General features: G+C 44.7%; 1 protein-coding gene across 1 annotated transcript in view; it reads right to left on the bottom strand.

The window, feature by feature from the left end:
* The window catches only part of DHH (desert hedgehog signaling molecule), a 95,663-nt gene that overhangs the window by 5,258 nt on the left and 65,894 nt on the right, over positions 1–24,511 (bottom strand). The window contains exon 2 of the mRNA XM_068267677.1: positions 1,615–1,876. Within this exon, the coding sequence (XP_068123778.1) occupies positions 1,615–1,876 (262 nt within the window). The remainder of the gene's footprint in view (positions 1–1,614; positions 1,877–24,511) is intronic.

Below are 24,511 nucleotides of genomic sequence, written 5' to 3'. Positions count from 1 at the left end.
AGAGATTATAGACGAGGAAGTAAATGGCAAAGCAGGTAAAAATTAAGCAGGAGAAGCACCAGTAAAAATGGCAGCGCCAAAAACCACAATTTTCAGCAATGAACAACAATCATGGCACTGGATAAAATAGCGGGTATCCAGCGCCCACAATTTATTGGGTGCAATAATTATAGTTAATTGCCGCTTTCACTATTGCTGCCTATGGTGGTGAACATATCAAGATTAGGGGTGGTTTTAGTGTTAGGAGTAGGGGGTTCATTAGGGGTTAAGCTTAGGAACCAGGGGGGTTAAGGTCAGACACCAAGAGGTGAGTTAAGGTTAGGCACCAGGGTTTGGTTAAGGTTAGGCAGCATGAGGGGGGGTGTCTTATGGTTAGGCACCAGGGAGTTTGGGTTAAGTTTAGGCACTGGAGGGTAGATAAGGTTAGGTAAGGTTAGGCAGCACCGGAGGGGTTAGGCAATAGGTAGAGGGAGGTGTAAGAGTAGGGCCACAGCCGGACTGATATATGGAGTAGCGCATGGCTTAGAAGAACAAAAGGGTCCTTGCCAGTAGCAGAGGGGTCTATGAAGATCAGGGAAGACACTGGATGAGTTGATTTTCACTTTAGGCTTGCTTTAAAGCAGTAGGATCAGCCATACTACGCCAGGGGGAAAAGACACATATATAAGTAGATAAATACTTGATCTACTTACATAACACATGTATTGTACTGTCCACGTTTTGATTTCAGTGAATTTTATATAGTAAATTAAGAAAATTCTGTTCCTGGTGGGAACCATGTCTTTTGTCCACAGTTTGAGGCTAAATACTGATGTAATTTCTTCCCTTATGTTTTTTTTCTTTTCTCCTCCAATCGCTGAGTTACCTCAGCCTTGTTTTTAAACACAAGTGAGCAGAGGGTCATGTTTCAGCTAGGCAGCTAAGCAGGGAAATAAAGGGAAGAGGGGGGATATATTATAGATAAAAAGGACCCCCAGCATGCAACTGAATAGCAATGGCTATTAAAGGGCCAGTGCTCCTAAGGTATGTGATAACTCCAAACCATAACAGCAGAAACAGTTTTGAAAGTTTTGAATGCAGGATTAGCATCTTTATCACTTAATACACTCAGACCAGTTGCTGTTGAAATTTGATTTTTATGGTGACAATCCCGCTTTAAAACAATATAGAGGTGAAAGTAAAGATCAGTGACATGACAACATGCACGATGTAAAAGTACTGAGAAAGATGTTAGGGTTATATAAATACACAATAATAATAATAATAATATAATAAGTCACTTAATTCACACATTCAACACATTTGTGAGTCAAACTTGTTTTATCAGGCATATTGCAATTTATGATGCATTGGAGTGCATACAAAGTACCTCTGTCAGCATGGAGCTTATACTTTATGTTTTTCCCATCTTTGTTTGGGTTTTGTCCAGATTCTTTGGTTGCCTTCTAGATCCCACAAATATACTGTCAGGGAGACTAGATTGTGAGCGTCTGTGAGGGACTGTTAGTGACATGAATTATTGAATGCTCATTGGAAAGCACTATGGAAAATCTTGTCAGAACCTACAAAAATACACATAAATTATAAGAAGATAGTAAGCTCCAATAACTGTACCTGCTTTCACTGAAACATGGATGTGCGCTTTAGATTCATAGTACACCCAGTCAAAGCCAGCTTCAACCGCCAGACGGGCCAGCATACCATACTTGTTTTTGTCTCGGTCTGAAGTGGTGATGTCAAGTGCGCGTCCCTCATAGTGCAGGGAATCATGGGAGTGGTGTCCATCCTCATCCCAGCCTTCTGTCACCCGCAGCCTCACTCCCGGCCACATGTTCATCACAGAGATGGCCAAGGCGTTCACTCTGTCCTTGCAACGCTGGAATCACAAGGGGGAGAACACAGGTCATTGTACGCAAATATGTGGAATATTCCATAAGCATATATTACACTTTCAATCAACAGGAAAATATGCAGACTAAGTATTTATCAGCAGGACTACTTAAAGCCGCTGCAACATATAATGCGTTTATGGATGGAAAAAAATAATCACACATAAACAGTACAAAGATTAGCTTCATAAGAGTTCATAAAATGTATACCCCTTCTGCAGACAACTGTTTGGACTTTTATTACTATTTCTGCATAAATGTTTATTTTTTATATAAGGCCCCGTTCACATCACAAACGCGGACGGCCACGCATGCGGAACGCAACGCATGCGAACGCACGCCATTTGCGTTTGTGTGCGTTGCGTAGCTGATCCCATCACTGTAAAGTGAATGGGACAGCCGCGCGTTTTAGCAAAATCTGCGTCCAGCATGTGTTCCCGGACCGCACAGGTCCGGAACGCATGCAGTGTGAAGATCAGACAGTGCACTCTATGCACTGTCTGATGTCGTGCGTGTCGGCCTCCTGCACGCGTTTCCAAAACGCGGCTGGAAACGCGTGCAGTCTGAACGGGCCCTTAAGCCTGCATTTAGCAAAATAAATCAGTAAGTTAAATTAACCATTAACAGCATACATCCCAACATTTTGAGATAATTAGGGACACTTTAAGACACGCCCCTGCCACAACTCTAGCCACGCCCTTGCCACACCCCTCACCATACATATCACAAGGAATTCAGGATCAAAAGATATCATTTTTTTTCATGCAGACCACACTGGTCCTTTTATCACTGTTAGTTTTTATTCATTTTAAGATTTGAAAATAAGAAATATATCAATTTAAGTGATGGGAACAAAGTTTTGAGACCGTTAATCACATTTTTCAGTAGAAAAATACATAAGTTAATATATATCTATACCAGTGCTGGGCGTAATTGAAAAAACTACGCTTACGGATCATTACGCGTAATTTTACGCTATTACGCATTACGGAATTACACTTACGGCGTAGACATTCATTTACGGTACATGTCTGTAATTACGCATAGCCCTTACGCAATTACACGTAAGAATACCGTAATTCAGGTTGTTACGTTATTGGCTTACGCGTAAATTCCTACTAGCAATTAATGCGTAAGGTCATGCTGCCAAGCGGAAAAGTTGACGCATGGATCAATGTTAGGTAGCCGACGACTTTAAGGGTTAATAGCAAAGCCCCCTTAATTGCTTAGAGCCTCAAATTTGGAGAATACATTAAGGAGATCAGAAGGAATAAGAGGAAAATTCTTTTTTTTCAAAAAGACCTTATAGTTTTTGAGAAAATCGATGTTAAAGTTTCAAAGGAAAAATATATACATTTAAAAACCCGCCGACTTTAACGGTTAATAGCAAAGCCTGCTTAAAATTTAGGAACACCAAATTCACAGGGTATATTAAGGGGATCAGTGGGAATAAGAGGAAACATTTTTTTTTTCAAAAAGACCTTATAGTTTTTGAGAAAATCGATTTTTAAGTTTCAAGGGCAAAAATGTCTTTTAAATGCGGAAAATGTCAGGTTTTTTTGCACAGGTAACAATAGTGTTTTATTTTCATAGATTCCCCCAAGTGGGAAGAGTTTTACTTACTTCGTTCTGAGTGTGGGAAATATTAAAAAAAAACGACGTGGGGTCCCCCCTCCCAGACCTCTTTAACCCTTTGTCCCCCATGCAGACTGGGATAGCCAGAATGCGGAGCACCGGCCGCGTGGGGCTCCGCACCCTGACTATACCAGCTCGCATGGTCCATGGATTGGGGGGTCTCGGAAGGGGAGGGGCAGCCAAGCTTTCCCCTCCCCCTCCGAGCCCTTGTCCAATCCAAGGACAAGGGGCTCTTCTCCACCTCCGATGGACGGTGGAGGTGGAGGCCGCGATTTCCTGGGGGGGGTTCATGGTGGCATCTGGGAGTCCCCTTTAAAAAGGGGTCCCCCAGATGCCCACCCCCCCTCCCAGGAGAAATGAGTATAGAGGTACTTGTACCCCTTACCCATTTCCTTTAAGAGTTAGAAGTAAATAAACACACAAACACATAGAAAAAGTATTTTAATTGAACAAAAAACATAACCACGAAAAAAGTCCTTTAATATTCTTAATTAACCATTAATACTTACCTGTCCCTTTAAAAGCCAGTTCCCACGCAATATCCTCGGAAATATACTAATCAGTTACAATGTAACAAAGTTGTTACAATGTAACAACTTTGTTACTTTGTAACTCCACCGCACCCGACGTCACTCGCCGCTCACCCGCCGCATACACTAACGCTAAGTCCCCGCCGGCTCCCGCCGTCCACTCCGCCCACACCTGTCACCCATATACATGCTGGCACCCATGGGTGCCAGCATGTATATAGGTGACATGTGGGAGAGGCGGGGAGGGCAGCGAGAGCCGGCGGGACTTAGAGTCCTGCACGGAACACAGAGCTCTGAGCTATATAGCTCAGAGCTGTCTAAAGCATCTTTGTATTTGGGCTCCAAGGAGCCCCATTGGTCCTTAGCAGACCAATGGGGTTCCTTCTGATTTGAAGGAACCCCATTGGTCTGCTAAGGACCAATGGGGCTCCTTGGAGCCCAAATACAAAGATGCTTTAGAGAGCTCTGAGCTATATAGCTCAGAGCTCTGTGGTCCGTTCAAGACGCTAAGTCCCGCCGGCTCTCGCTGCCCTCCCCGCCTCTCCCACATGTCACCTATATACATGCTGGCACCCATGGGTGCCAGCATGTATATGGGTGACAGGTGTGGGCGGAGTGGACGGCAGGAGCCGGCGGGGACTTAGCGTTAGTGTATGCGGCGGCCGGCGGGTGAGCGGCGAGTGACGTCGGGTGCGGTGGAGTTACAAAGTAACAAAGTTGTTACATTGTAACAACTTTGTTACATTGTAACTGATTAGTATATTTCCGAGGATATTGCGTGGGAACTGGCTTTTAAAGGGACAGGTAAGTATTAATGGTTAATTAAGAATATTAAAGGACTTTTTTCGTGGTTATGTTTTTTGTTCAATTAAAATACTTTTTCTAAGTGTTTGTGTGTTTATTTACTTTTAACTCTTAAAGGAAATGGGTAAGGGGTACTGTACCCCTATACTCATTTCTCCTGGGAGGGGGGGTGGGCATCTGGGGGACCCCTTTTTAAAGGGGACTCCCAGATGCCACCATGAACCCCCCCCCCCCCCAGGAAATTGCGGCCTCCACCTCCACCGCCCATCGGAGGTGGAGAAGAGCCCCTTGTCCTTGGATTGGACAAGGGCTCGGAGGGGGAGGGGAAAGCTTGGCTGCCCCTCCCCTTCCAAGACCCCCCAATCCATGGACCATGCGGGCTGGTATAGTCAGGGTGCGGAGCCCCACGCGGCCGGTGCTCCGCATTCTGGCTATCCCAGTCTGCATGGGGGACAAGGGGTTAAAGAGGTCTGGGAGAGGGGACCCCACGTCGTTTTTTTTTAATATTTCCCACACTCAGAACGAAGTAAGTAAAACTCTTCCCACTTGGGGGAATCTATGAAAATAAAACACTATTGTTACCTGTGCAAAAAAAACTGACATTTTCCGCATTTAAAAGACATTTTTGCCCTTGAAACTTAAAAATCGATTTTCTCAAAAACTATAAGGGCTTTTTAAAAAAAAATGTTTTCCTCTTATTCCCACCGATCCCCTTAACCACTTGAGGACCACAGTCTTTCTACCCCTTAAGGACCGGCCACTTTTTTTCCATTCAGACCACTGCAGCTTTCACGGTTTATTGCTCGCTCATACAACCTACCACCTAAATGAATTTTGGCTCCTTTTCTTGTCACTAATAAAGCTTTCTTTTGGTGCTATTTGATTGCTCCTGCGATTTTTACTTTTTATTATATTCATCAAAAAAGACATGAATTTTGGCAAAAAAATGATTTTTTTAACTTTCTGTGCTGACAATTTTCAAATAAAGTAAAATTTCTGTATACATGCAGCGCGAAAAATGTGGACAAACATGTTTTTGATAAAAAAAAAAACATTCAGTGTATATTTATTGGTTTGGGTAAAAGTTATAGCGTTTACAAACTATGGTGCAAAAAGTGAATTTTGCCATTTTCAAGCATCTATGACTTTTCTGACCCCCTGTCATGTTTCATGAGGGGCTAGAATTCCAGGATAGTATAAATACCCCCCAAATGACCCCATTTTGGAAAGAAGACATCCCAAAGTATTCACTGAGAGGCATAGTGAGTTCATAGAAGATATTATTTTTTGTCACAAGTAAGCGGAAAATGACACTTTGTGACAAAAAAAAAGAAAAAAAAAAGAATCCATTTCTTGTAACTTGCGACAAAAAAAAATGAAATCTGCCACGGACTCACCATGCCCCTCTCTGAATACCTTGAAGTGTCTACTTTCCAAAATGGGGTCATTTGTGGGGTGTGTTTACTGTCCTCGCATTTTGGGGGGTGCTAATTTGTAAGCACCCCTGTAAAGCCTAAAGGTGCTCATTGGACTTTGGGCCCCTTAGCGCAGTTAGGCTGCAAAAAAGTGCCACACATGTGGTATTGCCGTACTCAAGAGAAGTAGTAGAATGTGTTTTGGGGTGTATTTTTACACATACCCATGCTGGGTGGGAGAAATATCTCTGTAAATGACAATTTTTTCATTTGTTTTACACACAATTGTCCATTTACAGAGTTATTTCTCCCACCCAGCATGGGTATGTGTAAAAATACACCCCAAAACACATTGTACTACTTCTCCCGAGTACGGCGATACCACATGTGTGGCACTTTTTTGCACCCTAACTGCGCTAAAGGGCCCAAAGTCCAATGAGTACCTTTAGGATTTCACAAGTCATTTTGCGGAATTTGATTTCCAGACTACTCCTCACGGTTTAGGGCCCCTAAAATGCCAGGGCAGTATAGGAACCCCACAAATGACCCCATTTTAGAAAGAAGACACCCCAAGGTATTCCGTTAGGAGTATGGTGAGTTCATAGAAGATTTTATTTTTTGTCAAAAGTTAGCGGAAAATTGATTTTTATTGTTTTTTCACAAAGTGTCATTTTCCACTAACTTGTGACAAAAAATAAAATCTTCTATGAACTCACCATACTCCTAACGGAATACCTTGAGGTGTCTTCTTTCTAAAATGGGGTCATTTGTGGGGTTCCTATACTGCCCTGGCATTTTAGGGGCCCTAAACCGTGAGGAGTAGTCTGGAAATCAAATTCCGCAAAATGACCTGTGAAATCCTAAAGGTACTCATTGGACTTTGGGCCCTTTAGCGCAGTTAGGGTGCAAAAAAGTGCCACACATGTGGTATCGCCGTACTCGGGAGAAGTAGTACAATGTGTTTTGGGGTGTATTTTTACACATACCCATGCTGGGTGGGAGAAATAACTCTGTAAATGGACAATTGTGTGTAAAAAAAATCAAAAGATTGTCATTTACAGAGGTATTTCTCCCACCCAGCATGGGTATGTGTAAAAATACACCCCAAAACACATTGTACTACTTCTCCCGAGTATGGCAATACCACATGTGTGGCACTTTTTTGCACCCTAACTGCGCTAAAGGGCCCAAAGTCCAATGAGTACCTTTAGGATTTCACAGGTCATTTTGCGAAATTTGATTTCCAGACTACTCCTCACGGTTTAGGGCCCCTAAAATGCCAGTTCAGTATAGGAACCCCACAAATGACCCCATTTTAGAAAGAAGACACCCCAAGGTATTCCGTTAGGAGTATGGTGAGTTCATAGAAGATTTTATTTTTTGTCACAAGTTAGTGGAAAATGACACTTTGTGAAAAAAACAATAAAAATCAATTTTCCGCTAACTTTTGACAAAAAATAAAATCTTCTATGAACTCACCATACTCCTAACGGAATACCTTTGGGTGTCTTCTTTCTAGAATGGGGTCATTTGTGAGGTTACTATACTGCCCTGGCATTTTAGGGGCCCTAAACCGTAGTCTTGAAACCAAATGTCGCAAAATGACCTGTGAAATCCTAAAGGTACTCATTGGACTTTGGGCCCCTTAGCGTACTTAGGGTGTAAAAAAGTGCCACACATGTGGTACCGCCGTACTCAGGAGAAGTAGTATAATGTGTTTTGGGGTGTATTTTTACACATACCCATGCTAAGTGGGAGAAATATCTCTGTAAATGACAATTGTTTGATTTGTTTTACACACAATTGACCATTTACATAGAAATTTCTCCCACCCAGCATGGGTATGTGTAAAAATACACCCCAAAACACATTATACTACTTTTCCTGAGTACGGTGGTACCACATGTGTGACACTTTTTTGCAGCCTAGGTGCGCTAAGGGGCCCAACGTCCTATTCACGGGTCATTTTGAGGCATTTGTTTTCTAGACTACTCCTCGCGGTTTAGGGCCCCTAAAATGCCAGGGCAGTATAGGAACCCCACAAGTGACCCCATTTTAGAAAGAAGACACCCCAAGGTATTCCGTTAGGTGTATGGCGAGTTCATAGAAGATTTTATTTTTTGTCACAAGTTAGTGAAAAATGACACTTTGTGAAAAAAACCCAATAAAAATCAATTTCCGCTAACTTTTGACAAAAAATAAAATCTTCTATGAACTCGTCATACACCTAACAGAATACCTTGGGGTGTCTTTTTTTCTAAAATGGGGTCACTTGTGGGGTTCCTATACCGCCCTGGCATTTTACGGGCCTAAAACCGTGAGTAGTCTGGAAACCAAATGTCTCAAAATGACTGTTCAGGGGTATAAGCATCTGCAAATTTTGATGACAGGTGGTCTATGAGGGGGCGAATTTTGTGGAACCGGTCATAAGCAGGGTGGCCTTTTAGATGACAGGTTGTATTGGGCCTGATCTGATGGATAGGAGTGCTAGGGGGGTGACAGGAGGTGATTGATGGGTGTCTCAGGGGGTGGTTAGAGGGGAAAATAGATGCAATCAATGCACTGGGGAGGTGATCGGAAGGGGGTCTGAGGGGGATCTGAGGGTTTGGCCGAGTGATCAGGAGCCCACACGGGGCAAATTAGGGCCTGATCTGATGGGTAGGTGTGCTAGGGGGTGACAGGAGGTGATTGATGGGTGTCTCAAGGTGTGATTAGAGGGGGGAATAGATGCAAGCAATGCACTGGCGAGGTGATCAGGGCTGGGGTCTGAGGGCATTCTGAGGGTGTGGGCGGGTGATTGAGTGCCCTAGGGGCAGATAGGGGTCTAATCTGATAGGTAGCAGTGACAGGGGGTGATTGATGGGTAATTAGTGGGTGTTTAGGGTAGAGAACAGATGTGAACACTGCACTTGGGAGGTGATCGGACGTCGGATCTGCGGGCGATCTATTGGTGTGGGTGGGTGATCAGATTGCCCGCAAGGGGCAGGTTAGGGGCTGATTGATGGGTGGCAGTGACAGCGGGTGATTGATGGGTGGCAGTGACAGGGGGTGATTGATGGGTGATTGATAGGTGATTGACAGGTGATCAGTGGGTTATTACAGGGAAGGACAGATGTAAATAATGCCCTGGCGAATTGATAAGGGGGGGTCTGAGGGCAATCTGAGCGTGTAGGCGGGTGATTGGGTGCCCGCAAGGGGCAGATTAGGGTCTGATCTGATGGGTAACAGTGACAGGTGGTGATAGGGGGTGATTGATGGGTAATTAGTGGGTGTTTAGAGGAGAGAATAGATGGAAACACTGCGCTTGGGTGGTGATCTGATGTCGGATCTGCGGGCGATCTATTGGTGTGGGTGGGTGATCAGTTTGCCCGCAAGGGGCAGGTTAGGGGCTGATTGATGGGTGGCAGTGACAGGGGTGATTGATGGGTGGCAGTGACAGGGGGTGATTGATGAGTGATTGACAGGTGATTGACAGGTGATCAGTGGGTTATTACAGGGAAGGACAGATGTAAATAATGCCCTGGCGAATTGATAAGGGGGGGTCTGAGGGCAATCTGAGCGTGTAGGCGGGTGATTGGGTGCCCGCAAGGGGCAGATTAGGGTCTGATCTGATGGGTAACAGTGACAGGTGGTGATAGGGGGTGATTGATGGGTAATTAGTGAGTGTTTAGAGGAGAGAATAGATGGAAACACTGCGCTTGGGTGGTGATCTGATGTTGGATCTGCGGGCGATCTATTGGTGTGGGTGGGTGATCAGTTTGCCCGCAAGGGGCAGGTTAGGGGCTGATTGTTGGGCGGCAGTGACAGGGGGTGATTGATGGGTGATAGGTGATTGGCAGGTGATTGACAGGTGATCAGTGGGTTATTACAGGGAAGGACAGATGTAATTAATGCACTGGTGAATTGATAAGGGGGGGGGGGGTCTGAGGGCAATCTGAGCGTGTGGGCGGGTGATTGGGTGCCCGCAAGGGGCAGCTTAGGGTCTGATCTGATAGGTAACAGTGACAGGTGGTGATAGGGGGTGATTGATGGGTGATTGATGGGTAATTAGTGGGTGTTTAGAGAAGATAACAGATGTAAACAATACATTTGGGAGGTAATCTGACGGCGGGTTTGCGGGCGATCTAATGGTGTGGGTGGGTGATCAGATTGCCCGCAAGGGGCAGGTTAGGGGCTGATTGATGGGTGGCAGTGACAGGGGGTGACAGGGGGTGATTGATGGGTGATAGGTGATTGGCAGGTGATTGACAGGTGATCAGTGGGTTATTACAGGGAAGAACAGATGTAATTAATGCACTGGCGAATTGATAAGGGGGGGTCAGAGGGCAATCTGAGCGTGTTGGCGGGTGATTGGGTGCCCGCAAGGGGCAGATTAGGGTCTGATCTGATAGGTAAAAGTGACAGGTGGTGATAGGGGGTGATTGATGGGTGATTGATGGGTAATTAGTGGGTGTTTAGAGGAGAGAATAGATGTAAACAATGGATTTGGGAGGTGATCTGATGTCGGATCTGCGGGCGATCTATTGGTGTGGGTGGGTGATCAGATTGCCCGCAAGGGGCAGGTTAGGGGCTGATTGTTGGGTGGCAGTGACAGGGGGTGATTGATGGGTGATTGATGGGTGATTGACGGGTGATTGACAGGTTATCAGGGAAGATAGATGCATACAGTACACAGGGGGGGGGGTCTGGGGGGGGGTCTGGGGAGAATCTGAGGGGTGGGGGGGTGATCAGGAGGGGGCAGGGGGCAGGGGGGGGGGTAAAAAAAAATAGCGTTGACAGATAGTGACAGGGAGTGATTGATGGGTTATTAGGGGGGTGATTGGGTGCAAACAGGGGTCTGGGGGGTGGGCAGGGGGGGGTCTGAGGGGTGCTGTGGGCGATCAGTGGGCGGGGGGGGCAGATCAGTGTGTTTGGGTGCAGACTAGGGTGGCTGCAGCCTGCCCTGGTGGTCCCTCGGACACTGGGACCACCAGGGCAGGAGGCAGCCTGTATAATACACTTTGTATACATTACAAAGTGTATTATACACTTTGTAGCGGCGATCGCGGGGTTAACATCCCGCCGGCGCTTCCGTATGGCCGGCGGGATGTTACGGCGAGTGGGCGGAGCCAGTTGCCGGGGGAAGCGCGCGTCATCAATGACGCGATCGCTCCCCCGGCATGCCTAAAGGACGCGCCGCCTGAAGGCGTATTGCGGTCCTTTAGGCGTCCACTTTGCCGCCGCCCATGGGCTGTGGGCGGTCAGCAAGTGGTTAATATACCCTGTGAATTTGGTGTTCCTAAATTTTAAGCAGGCTTTGCTATTAACCGTTAAAGTCGGCGGGTTTTTAAATGTATATATTTTTCCTTTGAAACTTTAACATCGATTTTCTCAAAAACTATAAGGTCTTTTTGAAAAAAAATTTCCTCTTATTCCTTCTGATCTCCTTAATATATTCTCCAAATTTGAGGCTCTTAGCACTTAAGGGGGCTTTGCTATTAACCCTTAAAGTCGGCGGCTTTTTTATATTATACGGGAGCGTAATATTACGCGATTACGGCAGACTGTGTAATTTCAATGGGAGTTTACTGTCTTACGCGTAATTTGTTACGCGTAATAACGTAACCTACGGTCTACGCGTAATTAATTACGCGTAATACCGTAACCTTACACGTAACGCTTACGGTGCATTTGTAGTGAATTACGATGCGTAATTACGCTAATGCGTAATTTCGGCCCAGCACTGATCTATACATCAAAGGGACAATTGAGGAAGAAAGAGGGACAGGGGGATTTGGTTCCCAAAGAGGGACTGTCCCTCCAAAAGAGGTACAGTTGGGAGCTATGATTAACATTACAATTTATAGAAAAAGACAGTATTTTTGATGAGATTTTTCACAGATCATATTGTATGAAAACAGAGAACCCGGTGGGCTCAGCACTGATCTTGAATGATCCTATTATTGATTGTTTCCATTAAACATGTTTGATCAGCATGGTGTTTTTTGTCATAGATAGGATTGCTACTAATTTTTATACAATCGCAAGCGCACACAAAAACATCGCCACAGACAAATTTAGGCATAGAATGAAGCTGAAAGACGGCTCATCCTGCCCCTGCTGAAAGTCCGAGGTGGCGCTAAAGCCCCATTTACACTTAATCAGTTGGTATGCGTTAGTCCATAGCAGTGCAATGGGAAGAAGATTTCAGTTAAAACGCGTTAAGTGTGAAAGGTGCCATAGGAAAACATGGGCATTACTTTGAAAATTAGTTTTCTTTCAGTTATAACTGAGAGCAACTGATTAGTGTAAAAGGGGCCATATGCTATTCCCCCTCTGGGGTGTACATGTAATTCGGGCTATTGCTGGCAGCTAAATTACCCTTTCCTTTTCTATTTTAAGCTCCAGCAATTGCCGGCACCTAAATTAGTCTCTGAGTGCTGCTATAGCTGTAATTCTCATTACAGCCTATGGCTGCACCCAAGTCATTGGTGCAGCTCTGCGCCACAATTAGCTGTCTTGTTGCAAGTTGCATTCTTTAAAATAAATTAGAATTTTTTTTCTTTAGATCTGAGCGATCTTATCCAAAATACGACCATTTGTAAAAACAGCACTGTTAATGGCCACCTTAAGGTGAGTTGAGCCTTGGCTGAGATAGGACCGGTGAGAACTTTTACCTTTTTGTCCTTGATTATAAATTTCATGTGTCTAACATCTGTTGTATCATGGTATTGTCCAGCTCAAATAGTGAATTTAAGGTGCGTCCATACACAAAGGCGTAACTATAGGGGTGCAGCCCCTGTGGCTGCAGTGGGCCCAACTCCTTACCCTATCCCCGATATAGGAGCCTATCCCATCCTCCAGCTTAGGTGTTGCTGTGCATCCTGAAAAAATCCAGAGTGCCAGATCATCGTGGCCAAGCGCACTGTTCCCCTACTTACTCAGCCTGCCAGGAACCCTCCATCACCCCTCCTCCCCCTCCCTCCTTAGCAACAGAACTGTCTCTAGGCTAGCATCAGTCGGATGTCTGTACAGCACTCCACCCTGATCTGCCACCCAAGAGATAGCGTCCCGATCCCTGTCTGAGACCATAATTGTGCATGTGTGCACACCCACTGTCTGCATAGTCAACTTCATACTTTAACATATAGATAATATTTTTATAGATAATCATAATAATTAATATATAGCAAGGAAGTATTCTGCTTTAATTTAAACAGAACAGAATTAATAATACAGAAATATACATTTCTGTCCCTAAGGGAGAATATAGTACATAGACTGGGAGAGAACAGAATATCCACAATCATGCACGCACCCTCTATGGCCAATTTGCTTGGATGTACAGCTACAAGAGCAGCAACTGATTCTCCCACTTGCTGAAACCTGATCAATATAAGCTCAATGCAGAACAAAGCTATGCAGCCATTTAGGCTGGATTCACACTGTGAAACCAACATGCGTAATACTGAGTGGGAACTGCAGTGGAGACTGGACATAGACTTTAATACAAAGCCTGCATGCAGTGAGTTAGAATAACGTAATCAGTTACAACGCAGTACTGTGAATAGGCCCATAAAATTGTATGGGCAGTGAGTTGAAATGCAGAATTATCCTGCAATGCAACTGATGCAGTGTGAAAAGACCCTTATTCCCCACTACTCCCTGCTGAATGAAAGTTCTTGCATTTGATTGATTATCCAAAACAAATTAAGGCCAACATACATAAGTTTGAGAATATCTCTCGTTTACTGCAGATGGAGTGTTATTCTAGACCAGTGGTTCCCAACCTTTTATGAGGTTTCGCCCCTAAGGGGAAGATGACTCACCCCTGTCGCCCCCCTTCTCTTAGTACGGAATACCCTTACGCCAGGTGGTGGTGCTAGTGGAGGGGGTAGCGCTGTGACCTTGCCAGCTAAAAATAGCCGATGACTCAACTACTTTGCGCCAATTCCCTTACCGGTGTAATGTCAGCTATTGCAGCCCCGCACGTTGTGCAGCCCCGCATGCGCAGTAGGAGCCTGCGTCCCATTAAATTGTGCAGCCACGTAAAACGTCCTAAATATCGCCGCTTCCGCACCACGTACACTCCCGAAATTTTCAGGGGAGGGAGGGGACCCCCAGATCTAGCTCTGTGCCGAATTGCAGCCCCCGAGCCCCGCTGGTTCCCGAGACTGACTGCAGCAAACCTATCTCGGGAACTAGCGGGGCTCGGGGGCTGCATTTCGACACAGAGCTAGATCTGGGGGTCCCCTCCCTCCCCTGAAAATTTCGGGAGTGTACGTGGTGCGGAAGCGGAGATATTTCAGGTAAATAATATCTTACTTCCCACTGAGCATGCGCGATACTCAGTGAGGAAGGCTGCTTCCGGGCTGCTATATCTGACATTACACCGGCGCGTGACCAACGAGCCCTGAGGAATTACATAACTCTATCGTGTACACTTGCATATTTTATACAGATCATATTTTTTGCCCATAATTTTCTTAAAAACGAGTGACACTGCGACACTTTATTTTTTCTGCCTTTTCATACTGATCGCCCCCCCTGTCGCCCCCCACAAATTTACCGCCCCCCTTAGAACCCAAATCGCCCACCTGGGGGCGATCGCCCCCAGGGTGGGAACCACTGTTCTAGACCAATTTTCTCCATCCATCTAATTCACTAATTTCATTGACCAGGATATCTATTTTTAACACAATATTCAGCATTCTCTTATTCCATTATATTGTCACCTTTTCTTGTTTCATCCTGCAAAAACAATTTTTCCCCTAAAAGACACAAGTTTCCTGTAAACTAATAGATATTTCCATTTTAAAGCTCACAGAACAGCTTCTGCAAAGTTCTTGGGCTTGTGCCCATCCTCCTTCCAGCACCCACGGGCACAGCCAGCAATCTCTGGTATGCCAGCTCTGCAGTCAATGCCCAGGGCAAGGCAGAGTTTCTGCCGCCCTTGGCATTAAGAAGTTTCATGTGAGGTGAAACAAAACCCAATACATCCCTTATTGCTGTGGTCAAGTCAACCAGTTTCCCAGTAGGCATCATGTGTGAGCAGCTACCATACCCATACATTAAGGCCTTCTTCACACTGGAAACCGGCATTATGGGAGCGCTACGGTGCAAGGAGCGCATCATATCGCAATGCTAAAAATAGCCTTAGGGGATCACCGCGGTAATGCGCAGTATTGCGCTCTCTTGCTGTGGCCGAAATTTTAATTGTGCGGAAGTGTATAGATAAAATATGCTGTCACTCATGCACGCCACAAACGCAGAAAATTTAAAAAAAAACTGCATAGACATACATAACTTCCACTCACCACACAAGTTGCCTGACAACACACTGTTGCTTTCACATTAAAGTGGCGCTTCGCATCACATCTGGTATGAAATGCCTCATAGACTTTAATTGGCACCAAAATAGGATAAAACAGCACGCCAGTGTGAAAGGGGCCTAAAGGTTTCATAGGAAGTACCATGATACATGGAGAATCCTTGTTTCATCCTTTACATCCTAGTAGATGGCAGCAGATTCTAATCAAGAATGTCCTGGTACATTCCATCCTTTCATCAGCTATATTTCAGAATCAGAATCAACTTTATTCGTCAAGTACGTCTTGGCTTGGAGCAGTCCTTGGAAAACTCCTCCGATTTCTCTGTCAGATATATTGTGTTATTGTGGCCACTTTATAGAACACTTAAAAACTTAAAAACATATCTGTAACTAGTGCTCTCGGTATGCTTTGCAACAAAAAGGTTGTGAAAGTCTTGAAAAATCTCTTTGCTATTACCCCTCATGAGATGCTTGTGTGATACCCCTCTCACAGATAGGGCAAACTGTACTGCGCATGTCACAGAATGACATGCATAGTACACTGTGAGACACCGTGAGAATTAGGATGTCCACAGCTGAGCTGTATTTATCTGGCTGGGGTCCTATATGTCCGTACAGCAGCATAGCTTTCATCCACAGGTAACACTTGCAGTGTTGCTCCTGCAGGAGCTGTGGGTGACATTAGAATGATTCTAGACACTTCTGTAGCCACACAGAGGGATCTCTTCAATCTGTAAATGGCAGCATGTTTGCTCCCCTGAGAGGAGAATAAACGTGACCAAACTCCATCAGTTTGTGGATTTCCAGACAGACTAGTTTTTAGATTTACACTTTATACGTGGCTTATTTTTAGTCTTACTAGTGACCAGTAACCAGTAGTAGTGACCAGCCTATATTATACTGAATGTTTTGTGTTTTTTTTTTCCCACTATTTTCAGTACAGTGTTCCTTTAACACTTGTTGTGCAGGAAAATAGAAAAGGACTCCAGACAATTTCTTAGTAGAACTAGTACTATATGTACCTATGTTTATCTCTTCATGTCACATGTCACTTCAGGTATGCTTTAATTAATTGTTTTGTTATCTTTATATGTGTGGATTACTTACATTGTTACTGATATCTGGTGTAAAGTTCTTTCCAAGAGCCTTATTAGAAATGTATTTACTGCAATAACCATTATTTTCCCAGCTGTATTCATTTATTTTGAGAAATATCTATTTTATGTATATCCCTATGCTCATTCCAAGATAGGGGGAGACTTTTTGTTCTCTTAAATATAAATAAATATAAATATGACAACCAGTAAACAGAGGGTGACATAGTAAATCTGTGGGTGTTAAGTGCGCAATGCTAAAGAAAGCTCAGCAAAAGCAATAAAAATCACCCTTAAACCAGTTCACCACTAAGGGTTTTTCCCCATAAGGACCAGAGCAATTTTAACCTTTCAGTGATTCTCCCCTTCATTCGACAATAACTTTATCACTACTTATCACAATGAACTGATCTATATCTTGTTTTCTGCCGCCAATTAGGCTTTCTTTAGGTGTTACATTTTGCTAAGAATTATTTTATTCTAAATGCATTTTAATGGAAATAATAAGAAAAAAATTGGAAAAAAAATAATTTCTCAGTTTTTGGCCATTATAGTTTTAAAACAAAATGTTCTACTGTGGATAAAACCAACACATTTTATTTGCCAATTTTTCCCGGTAATTGCAATGTTTAAAATGTTTCCCTAGTAAAATGTATGGTTCCCCGTGGGGGCAGGGGAGAAGTTCACTCTCACCAATGGGTCACGAAGAGAAAAAGCTTTCTCCTCTCTGCACAATTGTTCTAATGACTGTATTTGCTCAGCCACTGGTAAAGAATCATACAAAGTTTTGTAGACAGTCCCTATTCATTGGTCAGTGGGATCTTGTGTACAGTGCTATTCTCCCCCCAGCCTTTCTACCCCTCCCCAAGTGCTGTGTACTGTAGTGATTCTTGAGGAGTCTGGGCACAGAGAAAAAAAGCTTTCTGTTCTCTGCACAATTGTTCTAATGACTGCATCTGCTCAGCCACTGATAAGGAATCATCCAAAGATTTGTAGGCAGTCCCTAGCCAGTGGGCAGCAGGGTCTTGTGTACAATGCCCAGCCACAATCATCTCTGTGTATTATCACAGAAGCTAATGTAATTAATAGAGAAAATATGTGCAGTGCTTCACTGCAATCTGTTTATCTCTGCATGGGGAAAACACATTCAAGTGTGCACCAGCCAATTGAATAACATTGGTTCTCAGTTTACCTGTGCAAAAAGCGGGGGTGGGGAGCACATCCAAAGTATCACAGGGGGCCCAGTGATTTCTAGTTACGTGCCTGTGTATGGCGTCAATATTTTATTTGGAAATAAAAAATAAAGGCGTATATTTTCTGTTTTGCGTCCATCAAAAGTACAAGCCCATATATGCAGGAAAAAAAATCTGTATATTTTTTTAATTGTAATTTTTTTTCAATATGCATTTTTTTCTAAGTAACTATGAGACACTGGAGGAGGTAAGTAGATATTTGTTTTTAGATAGGTTTTATTGATTTTCACACAATATACATCATAACAATGTACACAACAGTCATTCCCTCACCCATACCTAATAGGCTCTCTAATAGGCTCTGCCATACATCACAATGTTAGGGTAATTGTGGCTATCGTGCCGCCCGGTTTGTAATTTGGGCGTCGGCAATAGCTGGAGTCCGAATTAAGTTGAGAATTGTGTAATTTGGGCGCCAACAACAGCCAGGGCCTGAATTACATTAAAGAGAATCTGTATTGTTAAAATCGCTCAAAAGTAAACATACCAGTGCATTAGGGGACATCTCCTATTACCCTCTGTCACAATTTCGCCGCTCCTCGCCGCATTAAAGGTGGTTAAAAACAGTTTTAAAAAGTTTGTTTATAAACAAACAAAATGGCCACCAAAACAGGAAGTAGGTTGATGTACAGTATGTCCACACATAGCAAAATACATCCATACACAAGCAGGCTGTATACACCCTTCCTTTTGAATCTCAAGAAATCATTTGTGTGTTTCTTTCCCCCTGCAGTTCTCATGCACTGAAGTTTCAGGCTGCTCTTTTCTTCCTGCAAACAGCTTTGCCCTTGTTTGTAATTCCTCAGTATGTGAAAACCCAGCCAGCTCAGAGGACGATTTATCCAGCTTGTAAAAGATAAGAGAGAAGAGAGAAGCTGCCCTAATCTAAATAATACACAGGCGGTGTGCATAGAGGGGCCTGGAAGGGGGAGTTCATAGCAGAACCACAACACTGAAGAACTTGGCAGCCTTCCAGACACAGGCCGACAAGTCTGACAGGGGAAAGATACATTGATTTATTACAGAGACTGTGATAGTAGAAAGTGCTGCAGTTAGCCAGAACACATTAGAATAGCTTTTGGAACTTGTAGGATGATAAAAAACAGGATGCAATTTTTGTTACGGAGTCTCTTTAAAGTAAAACTGAAACCACATAAAAAATGGTAGATACTTACCTATGGAGAGGAAAGGCGCAAGAACCTTCCTGGTGCACTCTCCCTGCCCTCGGTCCACCACTTTATTCAACCAACTGGTCGAATACGCCTTTGTGAGTCCCCGTGAATGCTTCAGAAGTATTCGCATCCCTGAGTTCAGCCTACAGTATGGATGCGCCAATATTTGGAAGCAATCATGGGCACAGCAGTGGACCGAAGGCATGAAGAGAGGACTGGCAGTGCTCTATGGGATCAAGAGCCTTCCCTCTACTTAGGTGAGTATCTAACTTTTAAAAGGTTGTTTCACATTTGCTAGGTGTTTGTTAGATGTATGGGTTTACAGTAGGGGCTAGATTTGGAATTGGCTAGGGTAAGTGTTATTGTAGGTATAGGCAGTATTCATGGGTGTAACAATAGAACCTGCAAGGGATGCAGCCGCAGGGGGGCCCATAAGCCACAGGGGGGCCTGTCCTGAAAGACTGACAACTAAGGGCAAGGAGAGAAAAAAAACGTTCTGTTCTCTGCGTAATTGTTCTAATGACTGTATCTGCTCAGCCACTGAATCATACAAAGTTTTGCAGACAAAGATTTGTAGACAGTTCCTATTCAGTGTTCAGCAGGGTCTTGTGTACAGCCCTGTTCTACCACCAGCCTTTCTACTCCTCCCCAAGTGCTGTGTCCTGTAGTGATGTTTGAGGAGTCTGGGCACGAAGAAAAAAAGCTTTCTATTCTCTGCAAAATTGTTCTAATGACTGTGTGTGTGTGTGTGTGGGGGGGGGGGGGAAGGGGGGGCCCATCCAAATTTTTGCAGGGGGGGGGGCAGTGATTTCTAGTTACGCCCCTGGCAGTATTGCCGATATTCTGCTAGCAGCTTCACTCAGGACCCAAATTACCTGGTGCCTTTTTCCTATGAACGCCATTAAAACAGCTTCTTAAGCGAAGGATGTTTGTTTTTAGGCTCCTTTCACACTATATATTGTATGTTGCATTGCGCATCCAGAATAATAGGCTTGCAATGGTGATGTAAAGCTGCGACGCAACATGTACAGTGCAGCATACAGTCTATAGATTTTATGCTTGCGCCACAGGCAGGCCTGGTAACGCACTGCATCCTTTGTGTTATCCTGTCAGAAACTGTTGTACCGTACCACAAAATTTACAGTGTGAAAGCACCAATTGAAAAATAACTGTATTGCGTTTTTATGCAATTATATTGTCCATTGGGCCATGATGCAATGGAAGTAGTGTGAAAGGAGCCTAACAAACAGGGGAGTCAAGGCCTGTATCCACACTTCATTGATGTCATCTAAGGGATCAAGACCCGATCCCTCAGCTGGGATCGCTGGACTGAGGCTGCCTGCAGGCTGACTTCGCACTCAAGTTTCAATGCGGGGAGGAAGATGCCTTACTTAGCGGCACGGACGTAACGTCATGTTGTGGGCGGGGCAGTGGCGAGTTGAAAGCAATCGGCCATCACTCAGCTGATATGATTCTCCCGGCGGTTCACTGGCCAGGAGCATGGTGGTATCAGCGTTAGATTTTGAGCGCTCGCAGTGTAGGCAGTGGAGATTAAACTCCCCTGTCCGACGCCGCACTTCCCGTGCCATCTCTCCACCACCAGGTGCTCCTCGCTGCCTCTTTTCTCCGGCGCCTGTGTCAAGTGATAAACACTGAAGGCCGAACACTAGAGGCCTCTACTGGTCCCATAAGGTCCGTGCCACGGTGCCTCTAGTGTTTGGCCTCTAGCGTTTGTCACATGACACGGGCGCCCTGGGAGAGAAGAGACAGGGATCAGTACCGGTGTTGGTGTTGTGTCTGATTATGCTGCCTGAGGATTTGCGCTGCCCCGCATGCGCAGTAGGAGACTGCGCGGCCACATTTCCTATAGAATGATGCTGCTGGAGGTAAAATACTAAATACCTCCGCTCCCACACCTCTTACACTCCCCAAATTTTCAGGGTAGGGAGGGAACCCCCAGAACGACCTCTATGTCAAATTGCAGCCCCCGAGACCCGCTGGTTCCCGAGATAGGTTTCTGTAATCAGGAACGGATCTAGACCAAGTTGCGCCTGGGGCAAGGTCAGGTTTTGGCGCCTAAACTGCCATTCCCCACACAAATTTTGCCGCCTTTTTAAGAATTCAACAAACTGCGCCTGGGGCAAGATACCTGCTTGCCCCCCCCTAGATCCGTCCCTGTCTGTAATCTATCTCCTGAACCAGCGGGTCTCGGGGTCTGCAATTTGCCATAGAGGTCGTTCAGGGGGTCCCCTCCATACCCTGAAAATTTAGGGAGTGTAAGAGGTGGTGGAGCGGAGATATTTCGTATCTTATCTCCAACAGCATCATTAACTTCACACTGAGCATGCGTGCTACTCAGTGTGGAAGGGAGCTTCCGGGCAGCGCGATCAGACATTACACCGGCTGCTATGGAGAGAAGACAAGCGACCTATCCAACTTCTGTGTACAGTGTGAGGATTCCATCACATACATCCCTTTTATCCCTAGCTCAACATTAAATTACAAAAGACTTATGCAACAGCGATTTTATTTATTTATTATTAATTAAAAAAAAGAATCTTCCTTTTACCTTTGTAACATCGGTGAATAGTATATTCTTGGAAGAAAGAGGTTTTTATTGTTTTATTTTTTACATCGCTCCCTTGCACCCTGAAGATGCTGTTGCTGTCCTCTGAGCATATGGGTCACACAGATGTATAAGGAAGATGCTCTGGCATGTTTGTGATCACACAGCTGTAATCGGCTGTCTATGTCTAGATCTACATTACACTACACTTGTGCAGTGTGACATTACAGGCCTGGCATCTCCTATCCTGCTTCATGTGCCTCTATAGCTGTTTCAGCGGCTGCTTGTGGCCTGCAGCATACGGCTCAATGACTTCACTTTAATAGTTAGTCATTAATTAACCAGTTTCTATGCAAATTCATGATTTGGAATGTAGAAAATCTAAAAACTTTCAGATTTGGCTTCCTGCTGTACTCCCACGAGAGGCATTCCTCCCCAGACACCCTACACGAAATCTGCAAAGCTACAATTAACGTTATGCACAAAATTCAGAAAAGACTATTTCTGTTTATCCGGAAAAATTAAATTCCCAAGGATGCAAATGTTCTTTAAGCAGAATAGCTGTAAATTGATGCTGCCAGAGCCTCCTACATATAGATGGAATGATAGCCACCTCTGATACCTATAGAATTATTTATTTGCTTAATAAACCCAACCCCTCCCTTTCCATGGGCAGCGAACAGCTTTATACATTATACAGGAATACCTTATATTATAAATAGCAAATCAAGTTACAGTATCTTCCTGATATTGATTATCTACCTGCTCTCTCACCATAGATGTTGATCTCACCGCTGACGCTGCTAGTTTAGCAGTGCTTGATGAAGTGCAAAGCATTACTTGTGCACTGCAGTATTATGCATCACTCAAGCTACTTTCACACAATATCCAATATACTTCTTAGGTAAGTATGTGATTTTGTACCCAAATTTGGCTCGGGTACACTTTAATCATACTTGTTATAAGGGTATGGAATGCGAGCCAAGGCTTTGTCCTTTTTCCCAAGTTAACTTATAGTATATTTGAGCACCGACAATTTCTGCATTAAAGGGAACCTGAAGTGTGAGCTACATGATGGAGGCATGCCATATTTGTTTAGCACTTAAGGACCGGGCTTGTTTCTTCACATCTGTGCTGTGTGGGCTCTTCAGCCCACAGCACAGATCATGTGGCAGCCAGGGCAACCAGACTTCCCCCCCTTTTTTCCCCACTAGGGGATGTCCTGCCGAGGGGGGTCTGATCGCCGCACGCTATTTGTGGTTAGCGGGGGGGGCCTTCTCAAAGCCCCCCTCCACAGCGATTCCCAGCCTCGCAAACCTTTCCCTCCCTCCCCTCCTTCCCCTGGGCGGCACAGGACGGCGATGTGTCCTGCGCCGCCTCTGATAGGCTTCAGCCGTATGATGCCGCCGTATGATGTAAACAGCGGGGATTTCTTCCCCGCGTGTTTACATTTAGCCTGCGAGCCACGACCGGTGGCTCGCAGGCTGTTCACGGAGACACCCTCCGTGAACTGACATGGAAAGGCCGCTCGAACGAGCGGCCGTTTCCATGGGAAACCACTTACGACCTGCCGCCGCCTATCTGCGTTAGGCGGTCGTTAAGTGGTTTTTAAAGAGTACCCGAGCCGAAGATTGGGTACAAAATTAGATAGTTACCTAAAGAGAGGGAAGCCTCAGGATCCTTTTGAAGCTTTCCTCCTTGCTCTGATGTCCCCCATCACTGAGCACGCCCCCCCCCCCCCTCCAGAAGATTAGCGACAATAAATTGTTGTTAATCATATCGGGAGCGCACAGCTCTTCTTGCTCCAGCGTGGCCACACAATAGCGGACCAAGCCCGCCCACGCATGCACAGTAAGTCGGAGCCGCGGGCTCTGTGGTACTGCATATACTAAGGTGGGCTCGCACGGCTACTGTGCAACCACGCTTCAGAATGAGGAGCTGCGCGGCCCTGATATGGAGGGAGGCAGCAATCAGCAATAGGGGGCTTCAGATCCTCTGCCTCAGATTAGAGGCAGAGGGTCAGCATCACCAAGACAGCCAAGCAATTCACTTCAGGCTCCCTTTAAGAAGGTAAAAACACGAGGATCATCAGAGTAGACATTTATGCTATAGTTGGCCAGTATTTACAGTACAGTTTAACAATTCATTTTTATCTTCAAAAGTTTCATTTTAGAGGCTGAGATGTATTATGGCTCCACATAAAACCTCATGCATATGAAGTAGTGACTCACATGTTGACTTTTTGTGGCTTGGTTACCAAAAACAAATCACACACTGAAGCTAGAGACGCAGCTCAAAGGTCATGTGCTGAATGAGACATGGATTTCTTACGATCAATAAATGTTTTATGAACTGAGGAGATCTCCTAGTGACAGAAAAAAATATAAAGATGTTTATAATTCACAGGGAAGGTAAGGGAATACCAAGCTTGTTGTAGGTATTTACCACACACTCAACAAAACTGTATGTTCTGCTCCATCCAGGGCTGTCCTACTGAGGCAGTGCAGGACCCAGGCCCAACAACCCTAGTACATGGAAGAGAAGAAAGGTTCGCACAATGCCATTTCAATGCAAAAACAGCTTTATTAAACATCCATACAAGGTCCATGCGTACGTTTCAGACCATACAGGCCCGCAATCATAGCATAATTACCGCACATTGCTACTAACATACTTCTTTATTTACTTTATCTCAGTTGAATTGTCCCTGGCCATACACTACAGTTTGTCCTGTTCCCCCTTCCCCGACCCACCATAAGTTCAAGTTCATCATTAATCTGTTTCTTAAATAAATTTAAATACAGTTGTTAATCTTACTAATATTATAAATGTGAAAGTTTGGA

The sequence above is a fragment of the Hyperolius riggenbachi genome, chromosome 2 (assembly GCF_040937935.1).
Source record: "Hyperolius riggenbachi isolate aHypRig1 chromosome 2, aHypRig1.pri, whole genome shotgun sequence".
In the NCBI taxonomy this organism is placed as follows: domain Eukaryota; kingdom Metazoa; phylum Chordata; class Amphibia; order Anura; family Hyperoliidae; genus Hyperolius; species Hyperolius riggenbachi.
Note: the sequence above shows the minus strand (reverse complement) of the source record. Positions and strands in the feature narration are given on the sequence as shown.